Source organism: Lipophrys pholis (genome assembly GCF_963383615.2).
Source record: "Lipophrys pholis genome assembly, chromosome: 23".
Classification (NCBI taxonomy): Eukaryota; Metazoa; Chordata; class Actinopteri; order Blenniiformes; family Blenniidae; genus Lipophrys; species Lipophrys pholis.
The window spans coordinates 4,826,847-4,837,223 of record NC_137645.1 but is presented as its reverse complement, the minus strand read 5'-3'; the positions used below and the strand labels follow the sequence as shown (position 1 = coordinate 4,837,223).

The 10,377-nt window shown below is 40.0% G+C and overlaps 1 protein-coding gene across 1 annotated transcript; it reads right to left on the bottom strand.

Moving 5' to 3' along the window:
- Nucleotides 1-746: 746 nt before the first annotated feature.
- On the bottom strand, nucleotides 747-4,405 carry LOC308127504 (grancalcin-like). Its single transcript, XM_080492593.1, is given in 9 exon segments — nucleotides 747-883; nucleotides 1,410-1,468; nucleotides 1,539-1,601; nucleotides 1,604-1,648; nucleotides 1,786-1,933; nucleotides 2,014-2,057; nucleotides 3,109-3,178; nucleotides 3,642-3,725; nucleotides 4,328-4,405. Coding segments are annotated over 9 exon segments (564 nt in total). The 5' UTR covers nucleotides 4,352-4,405; the 3' UTR covers nucleotides 747-856.
- Between the last annotated feature and the right edge of the window lie 5,972 nt (nucleotides 4,406-10,377).

Sequence of the window (10,377 nt, the reverse complement as noted above, 5' to 3'; positions counted from 1 at the left end):
CTGCCCCACAATTCTTTGTGGCTCAAAGCAGATCATTTTAAGTTACCAAAGCAATTGTATGCCTTGAACAACTTTATATAATCTAAAACCCAGATCCCAACTCTGAATATTATGTGGATGTTGAAAAACGAACACAGTAAACTTTTTGTGCCGCCTATTTTCAGTTTGATTATTTATTCACCTGGCAGCCTCTTGTCCCTTGATTTAGATTTGAACTTTGTGATACTTGAGATTATATCAGTGGTTAGAGGCCCAGTGTACAGTGTTAGAAAGTGCATTTTGTCGTCTATTTTTGGACATTTTTAGTTTTTTCCACCATGGCTGACGTCACATTATTACGTCACCGAGTAAAAGTGCATGTCTGAGGGTCACAACAACGTGATCGCTTTTCACTAACGCCTTTAGGAAGCCTCCTAACACTTTTAGGTACTGTACACCATGTGAGTTGCCATGGTAACAGAGGCTCAACAACACAGAAACACAACCAAGGGGAAGTTTATGAATTCAGAAGGTAATAAATTAATGTTTGACCTGTTTAAGAAGGGAGGTTTGTTATGAACAACAGGTTGAACCAGAGATGTTGCAGGAGAGAAATAAATCCAAAAAGCAAAAAAAAAAAAAGTTCCTTTTAATGTGAATTACAAAGCATCACTTTTTTGAGGTACGTGTACTGAATTGGGACATGAAGCATCAGTCTGATAACAGTCAGGAGTTTTCTAGATTACAGTACAGGCTGATCATGACACAGCAGGGAATGCGCTTTCAAGTCTCGGAGGATGTCGCCCTCTCCTGGACGGAAGTGGAGTTTCCTCAGAGGGGCTTTAAAGGAGGGACTCTGGTCCACTGGAAGCAGCTCTCAGATGGACATGGTGCACAGAATGAACTGTGGACAGGACACAGGATGTTATTCTCTTTCACACTCTGGGCAGAATTCTTTTTCTCTCACTCTGCTGCGGGTTTATAACTCGTCCTGACATTTAGTGAGATAACTGAAGGTGCAAATGTTATGGAATAAAAACTTTTAAAAAAAACAGGTGGAAATCTGACAAAACTCCAAAATCATTGTGTTGATTTTCATCCATTTTATTCAAACTGTTCACTACCTTTCATACCACACACTTCCTCCACAAACCAGCTGTTTTGCGGATAAATTCAAATTTGTCACAGAACTTGACACAGAAACTAGTTTTAGAAAATGTTTCATTGTGTAAACTTGCTGTACTGGACAATAATTAATGGTGAATGTAATTAGCTGTAACTATTTATCTTATTTTTTTTAACTACAACACTAATTCTCCAGATTAGACCTTTTTAAACGTTATTATCCTCTCACACTGAGACAGTGGACTTTGTCTCCATCTTGTGGCAGAATTATGCCACTGCATACAAGCATGTGATGTTGAACTCACGTCATCATAGTGGAAGGTGACGCGCCCGTGATTCATGGCGTCTCTGCGTTTGAAGTTGTCTATAAGAACCAGAGGAGGGCGTCAGCGTGCAGCAGAAGGACTGTGTGTATCTTGCAGGCTGCAGCTCACCTGTGAGCGCTCGCAGTTTGACGCAGCACGCCACGTAGTCGTCGAAGTGGATATTCCCTCCTGATGGCGCGTCATGATGGCGTTCAGGGCCTGAGGACTGACGTGGTATCCTGACACAGAAATGTAAATATGGACCCTTTTCCCGACTCTTGTCTAGTGGCTGTTTATATACTTAATGTCATTGTAGATGTTGAGTATTGCACTATTAATAAAAACTTGGTGACGACTCTGTGCTTGTCAACCTCACCCATGGCGTTGAAGGCCTGAGCCATCTCGTGGCGTCCCATGGCGCCGCTGTGGTCCAGGTCGAACGTCATGAAGTTCTGCTTCCAGCAGTTCAGAGCCGCGAACAGCTCCCTGAACTCGCTGAAGCCCATCTTCCCAGAGTAATCTCTCTGGTGAGCGTGGTTAAGACTGGTTCACGTACTGAACGAGTCCGAGCGCCGACTGCCTGACAGCACTAATGAAAGGATACGTCCAGCATGGAGATCATGATCCTGCACGTGTCCAAGCTGAACGCTGCAGAGACACAAACCATTTCAATATGGAGACAACAAACTTTAATCAATGTCAACTCAAGTGCTGTCCATCGATGCGCAGGCTGCAAATACTCCTGAAGAGAAGTCCCATGGATGTAATCAGATTAAAGAGTGAAGGCCAATTCATTCAACTGTGATTGGTGGGATGACTGAAGAAGCTGAGGAGTTATTCGTACCTTTATCAGCTATTTTTGGTTGATTTTTTTTGAGCAAATTATGTTATTTTCCACAATGATTCTTTGATGTTTGTGGACAAACAGTTTGTGGAAATAAAAACAAGCTGGATGATGACTAAAGCAAATAACAAAGTAGAAAAGTCACTGAAACTATTCCAATAATAGATCCAGTCTGAAAGTAGTCTAAAAAAAAGTGTTTTATTGTTTACTTGTTGTACTTAGCAATAATTATTGTTAAAGGTTGGAACGATTTATCTTCCTTTTTTTTATTTTAAACTACAACACCAGTATTCCAGGTTTGACTCTTTTAAGGCGTTTTTAAGTCTAAAAACCGCTCAGATTGACAGTGGACTCTGTCTCCATCTTGTGGCAGATTTATGTCACTGCACGCAAACCTTGATCACCGAAAAATAATAAAAGCTAATCGATTAAAATGTTTCAACTCGTCCAAAATCTGACCTGAAACGAGCCTACAATCATATCCTCAATCCATTTTTGTTGTTGTTGTTGTTGTTGTTGTTGTTGTTGTTGTTGTTGTTGTTGTTGTTGTTGTTGTTGTTGTTGTTGTTGTTGTTGTTGTTGTTGTTGTTGTAAATGCAAAGAGTTCAGTCATTGTCTGGAATGTTTGCTTGATTTCTGTGGACAGACTGGAGCTGGATAATGACTGAAGCAAACAAACAAAAAACAGAGTAAGAAAGCTCAGTGACAACGATCCACTAAATAACCCTGAAGTGGGAATTCTATTTCATTTTATGCACTGGAGATTAGAATTATGTTCACAAAGGTCACTGATGCTTTCGTTAATCAATCATCACCTGCTGTTGACTTAGAACCAAAGTGAAGGTCAGGACTTACGGGTGTAGCTGCCGCTGAAGCCAGACTGAGTCAGACACGCCTGGAGCTCCTGAGCATCCACCTCTCCATCCTAAACAGAGCACACGCACACACAGGTTTTTGTCTCATAAAGAATGATGTGTAATTTTACAGTCTGAGTTTCAAGGATGACCTGTGTCGACACTTATGGAACCTCTGTGCAACTTTTTGGAACCTTCAGTGTCTAAAGTGCCGGAAGCACGCAGACCTTTCTCAAACTGTTCAGCCTTTAGGAAGCCGCGGTCCCACTTCATTGTTGGACAAACTCCTGGACAATCATTCAAAAGTTGGACTGTGACGTCGTCTTTTCTTGCAAGAATAAAGTAATAAAAATCTTTTTAAATCGCTCTCAGTCTGATTCCTGTGTATTCTGTCTGCCTGAGGTTTTTAAGAAGAAATTCTCCTGACAGACTGTTTTTCACATTAAGACTTGTTTTTTAGTTTTGCACTTGGTTCACATTGGGTTTTTTTTTTAATGCAAATGTAAACGGAGTTTTGCTTCTGATCAAACGTACCTGGCCTGCGACAGCCGTGAAAAACCCCCACACGGGCTCAGTGGCGGGGGGGGCAGCAGACATGGGCGGACAGAGGCCCGCAGACTGAAACAGAAAGGAGATTGTGCTTCGTCATCGTGCCAAACCTGAACAAAGTGTGAGCCGCCAGTGCAGGTGGAGCGTCGCGGATCACCTCCGTCACACGGGGCACAAGCAGCTTCACTCCGTGTGAAACTGACCTCTGGATCTCAAACTGGGAACACAATGTCAGGGGATCCAAGGAGGACCACGGTCTGCAGGTATTGTGGGAAACCAAGCAGGAAAAACTGTTCATTCCTCTCACAAAACCTGCAGACACTTTTTGGAGGACATGCTCATGTTTTCAAACATCACTTCTATGACTCAAGGGTCTTTATTTTACCCCCAAAAGTCTCAGTTTAATGACCTTCAACAGCAGGAGGTTAAATTTGAATGGGGACATGGCCAATCAAACCCACTCACCCCGCCCACTTTAGAAATTAAACCCTGAAGCCTTAAATCTTATATTGAGCATATGACGGTGAAATGTTAAATTAAAACCAACTGTTGACAGTAATGGCTGCTGAATTAAGCCACAAAAGTGGAAAATAATAAGCAAAGATTGTGTTACTCTGGTTAGTTCAACTATTATTCATCATGTGAAACTCGTCTAGTTTTAGTTCACTCACCCCTCCGTATCCCGGGAAAGCCATGATGAGGTGATGTGGAGACGTAAAAGCTGAATTAGTGACCGAGCTGCGGATCAAACTCCTTCTTTACACAAACTCATAAACTTTTACAGCAGCAGGATCACATCTGTAACGCAGGAACTCTTTTGACTGCCAGCACGGCGGACCAATGAGAGAGGAGCACCACGCTAAGTCCCGCCCACTAACTCTCAGCTGCCTTCACGTGAAACTTGTAAATTCTTTCTTCAGGTTCAACACTTATGTTGCGTTCAGAACCTGATAAACAATTAACTAAATGGTTTCAGCAATTTATCTTCTTAACATTACAATCTCTGAACTTCTGATTAATCTGATTAATCCGATTAATCTGATTAACCTGATTAATCCGATTAATCTGATTAACCTGATTAATCTGATTAATCTGAATTTAATCGGGTATAAAATGTCACAGTGTTTGTCACTGACTGAAAGTTACCACAGTCCTGCGTTTTATATACACTCACATAAAGTAGGACCTGCCCCCGATCACAAGTCACTACATGAAGGACATTATCCCAAAACTACATGTGGTAATTTCACAGTATTTCTTTTTTGGTTTGTTTGTTTGTTTGTTTGTTTTCCTATGACTATGTCATGCACACACCTATACATACATATCCAAACAACCACTCTCACACACATATATGCACATACTCACCCCTACATACCTCTACTTTCATACATCCTTACATACACACATAGTCATAGATGTACAATTCTGATTTTGACCAAGATTCATAAATTCACAATTATCAAGTACCGGTACCTGCAATATCACAGGATTTCAAGGTTCAATATTAGTACATTTAAGAACAAGTAACAATATGTAATATGGTTTTATGGTTTTCTTCCGTTCAGATCAAATTTAGGCAGCTTTTCTTTGGTTTGGATTTGATTTTGATCTGATTTTAACTGGGTTTTGGGAGTTTCACTGTATTTCTAGGTCAGTTTTAAAACACTAAATAACAAGTAACAAACATCTTCATCAGTCTATCTCGTGTTTTTTCCTTGAAAAACAATATAAACATATTCAGGCTTCAAAACTTTTTTCTCTCTCTCTCTTATATTTGCAAGAAACATGCAGTGAGCTGGTCACATTGTCCAAAATGTGCAGGTTGTTGTTTTGTCCCCGCAAAGATATTCAGCATTTTAGGAACATTATGCTTGTTCCTGATGCCTCCTCACCGTCAGTCTCCCGTCTACTCGCGTCACCAGAACATGCGTTTGGTCAACTGTGTCGGAGCGGGTCTCCCGGAGTATTGTTTGAAAAACAACATGTAACTTCGGCCGGTCGTAAAACACGAGCTTTCAGTTTCAAAATGACGAGTCACAGAATCAGGCAACTTCATTAGATCTGCAATCTCTTGTTGAATTACTCCATCGTCCTCATCGACTGCCAGTTTTTACAGTCCACGACGGCAAGTTCAAAGACAACTTAGACGACCGAGGAAACTATAGATGCATGGCAGGATGACTCATGAGCTCAAAACTGGGATACAGTACACAGAAAGTACTGCTGAAAAGTGTTTTATGCCACATTTACATCACTATATGACAGCAAATTGTCCAGTAAAATGATAAAAGGGATTACAAAATTACAAGATTACATCCAGCAAATGTTTATGTTCCTGTAGATGCTTCGTTGCTGTGCAGCAAACAGGTAGAACAGCTTGTAAACATGTTGACAGTGTCCAGTCTGCTCCAGTAGAATACAACTGCTCCTGATCGATCGCCAAGATATGTGGCAGTACAGACAAATCCTAAATCATCTTAGTTATCTAAATATTTCAAACTTCACAGCTGCTTTTTGCAGTGTTCCAAATACCTGAAAGGGGTTCAGAGTTTAATGGATGTGGAGCCTCACTTTAGAACCATTTTATCTTTTGGTATGTGTCTGGGTCGACAGACTGAGTTCAGAGTTTTAGTTCATAAACTTCATTGCAGACATTAAAGTGAAAATCAGTTTGAGCCTCGAAGATCTCATCAAGTCCAAACTTGGTTTTTCATGGGAATTATTTCCTATAAACTTAGGAAATGAAGAAATATACCTCTACCACTACATTTCTAGAGCTGAGCCTGAGAGCCAGCAATGCCTCCTAAAAAAAACTATTAAATAGTCTCACATCTTTAAAAAACTGCAGTGAAAATGGCTTTTCTTGTTTTGATCTACAGGCACTTTTAAAGTTCCAAATCCAAGAGAGCTCATTTCAACAGCCTGCTCTGCGTTTGTCTTCACAGATCTGGAGGCGGAGTGACGCAGGTGATTTCAGTCTGAGGTGATTTCCTCACAGTCTTTGGCGGAGTGCTGGGGATGGTCTCGTATCGTATCCCCGGCTGGCTCAGGTGTGGCAACAGACTGGCACTGTCAAGGTCGTGGGTTCATGTCCCACCACTGCTGAAGAAAGTGGAGGAATGAAAGTGAGGGAAGGCGTGCGCTGCCCCCCCCCCAACAACTCTGTGACCCGTGTTACAAAAAAGAAAATATTTTGGGGGATTCTAAAACGCCGCCTCGTGTGGATGATCAGCCGAAACGGTGCGTTTATGTGGACCGGCGATGTCGTCGTGGTCAAAGCTTTTCTTTGCACAGAGTCGCCCTGACAGGCTTCCAGACAGATCACTGATATTCTTCACACCAGGGAATAAATACATTCACACACCTTGGACTTGGACGGGGATCAACATTCGGCTGTTCCAGGCCCTCGCTGTCCTGATGACACACAAAACAGGAAAATATAATGTAGATAGTGTGAGTGATTTTCATAGTGCAAAAAATATAAAAGACAAAAGCGCCAGGAGAAGTGAGAGAAGCAGAAGACGCGGTGGAGAAGTGGTTTAAGACTGTCATGTACGTAGGTAAGTTGGATGGAGACAGAAAATATGAAAAAATGGGATGATGATGGAAATGGCTCAGAAATGATTGTAGGGCTATAGTAGGGCTATAGCCTTACCAAAAATGGTCAAAATAAGAAAAGTTGAGATGATGATAGAATTGGCTCAGAAATGATGGTAGGGCTATAGTAGGGCTATAACCTTACCAAAAATGGTCAAAATAAGAAAAGTTGGGATGATGATGGAATTGTGTCAGAAATAATGCTAGGGCTATAGTAGGGCTATAGCCTTACCAAAAATGGTCAAAATACGAAAAGTTGGGATGATGATGGAATTGGCTCAGAAATAATAGTAGGGCTATAGCCTTACCAAAAATGGTCAAAATAAGAAAAGTTGGGATGATGATGGAATTGGGTCAGAAATAATGGTAGGGCTATAGTAGGGCTATAGCCTTACCAAAAATGGTCAAAATAAGAAAAGTTGGGATGATGATGGAATTGGGTCAGAAATAATAGTAGGGCTATAGCCTTACCAAAAATGGTCAAAATATGAAAAGTTGAGATGATGATAGAATTGGTTCAGAAATGATGGTAGGGCTATAGTAGGGCTATAGCCTTACCAAATATGGTCAAAATAAGAAAAGTTGGGATGATGATGGAATTGGGTCAGAAATAATGGTAGGGCTATAGTAGGGCTATAGCCTTACCAAAAATGATCAAAATAAGAAAAGTTGGGATGATGATGGAATTGGGTCAGAAATAATGGTAGGGCTATAGTAGGGCTATGGCCTTACCAAAAATGGTCAAAATATGAAAAGTTGAGATGATGATAGAATTGGTTCAGAAATGATGGAAGGGCTATAGTAGGGCTATAGCCTTACCAAATATGGTCAAAATAAGAAAAGTTGGGATGATGATGGAATTGGGTCAGAAATAATGGTAGGGCTATAGTAGGGCTATAGCCTTACCAAAAATGGTCAAAATGTGAAAAGTTGAGATGATGATAGAATTGGCTCAGAAATGATGGTAGGGCTATAGTAAGGCTATAGCCTTACCAAAAATGGGCAAAATAAGAAAAGTTGGGATGATGATGGAATTGGGTCAGAAATAATAGTAGAGCTATAGCCTTACCAAAAATGGTCAAAATAAGAAAAGTTGAGATGATGATAGAATTGGCTCAGAAATGATGGTAGGGCTATAGAAGGGCTATAGCCTTACCAAAATTGTCAAAGTAAGAAAAGTTGGGATGATGATAGAATTGGGTCAGAAATAATAGTAGATCTATAGCCTTACCAAAAATTGTCAAAATATGAAAAGTTGAGATGATGATAGAATTGGCTCAGAAATGATGGTAGGGCTATAGTAGGGCTATTGCCTTACCAAAAATGGTCAAAATAAGAAAAGTTGGGATTATGATAGAATTGGGTCAGAAATGGTGGTAGGGCTATAGCCTTACCAAAAATGGTCAAAATGTGAAAAGTTGAGATGATGATAGAATTGGCTCAGAAATGATGGTAGGGCTATAGTAGGGCTATAGCCTTACCAAAAATGGTCAAAATAAGAAAAGTTGGGATGATGATGGAATTGGGTCAGAAATAATAGTAGGGCTATGGCCTTACCAAAAATGGTCAAAATACGAAAAGTTGAGATGATGATTGAATTGGCTCAGAAATGATGGTAGGGCTATAGTAGGGCTACAGCCTTACCAAAAATGGTCAAAATAAGAAAAGTTGGGATGATGATGGAATTGGGTCAGAAATAATAGTAGGGCTATAGTAGGGCTATAGCCTTACCAAAAATGGTCAAAATAAGAAAAGTTGGGATGATGATAGAATTGGGTCAGAAATAATGGTAGGGCTATAGTAGGGCTATAGCCTTACCAAAAATGGTCAAAATAAGAAAAGTTGGGATGATGATAGAATTGGGTCAGAAATAATGGTAGGGCTATAGCCTTACCAAAAATGGTCAAAATAAGAAAAGTTGGGATGATGATGGAATTGGGTCAGAAATAATGGTAGGGCTATAGTAGGGCTATAGCCTTACCAAAAATGGTCAAAATAAGAAAAGTTGGGATGATGATAGAATTGGGTCAGAAATAATGGTAGGGCTATAGCCTTACCAAAAATGGTCAAAATAAGAAAAGTTGAGATGATGATAGAATTGGCTCAGAAATGATGGTAGGGCTATAGTAGGGCTATAGCCTTACCAAAAATGGTCAAAATACGAAAAGTTGAGATGATGATAGAATTGGCTCAGAAATGATGGTAGGGCTATAGTAGGGCTATAGCCTTACCAAAAATGGTCAAAATAAGAAAAGTTGGGATGATGATGGAATTGGGTCAGAAATAATAGTAGGGCTATAGCCTTACCAAAAATGGTCAAAATACGAAAAGTTGAGATGATGATAGAATTGGCTCAGAAATGATGGTAGGGCTATAGTAGGGCTATAGCCTTACCAAAAATGGTCAAAATAAGAAAAGTTGGGATGATGATGGAATTGGGTCAGAAATAATGGTAGGGCTATAGCCTTACCAAAAATGGTCAAAATAAGAAAAGTTGGAATGATGATAGAATTGGCTCTGAAATGATGGTAGGGCTATAGTAGGGCTATAGCCTTACCAAAAATGGTCAAAATAAGAAAAGTTGGGATGATGATAGAATTGGGTCAGAAATAATGGTAGGGCTATAGCCTTACCAAAAATGGTCAAAATGTGAAAAGTTGAGATGATGATAGAATTGGCTCAGAAATAATTGTAGGGCTATAGTAGGGCTATAGCCTTACCAAAAATGGTCAAAATAAGAAAAGTTGGAATGATGATAGAATTGGCTCAGAAATGATGGTAGGGCTATAGCCTTACCAAAAATGGTCAAAATAAGAAAAGTTGGGATGATGATGGAATTGGGTCAGAAATAATGGTAGGGCTATAGCCTTACCAAAAATGGTCAAAATATGAAAAGTTGAGATGATGATAGAATTGGCTCAGAAATTATGGTAGGGCTATAGTAGGGCTATAGCCTTAAAAAAATGGTCAAAATAAGAAAATTTGGGATGATGATGGAATTGGGTCAGAAATAATGGTAGGGCTATAGTAGGGCTATAGCCTTACCAAAAATGGTCAAAATATGAAAAGTTGGAATGATGATGGAATTGGCTCAGAAATGATGGTAGGGCTATAGCCTTAC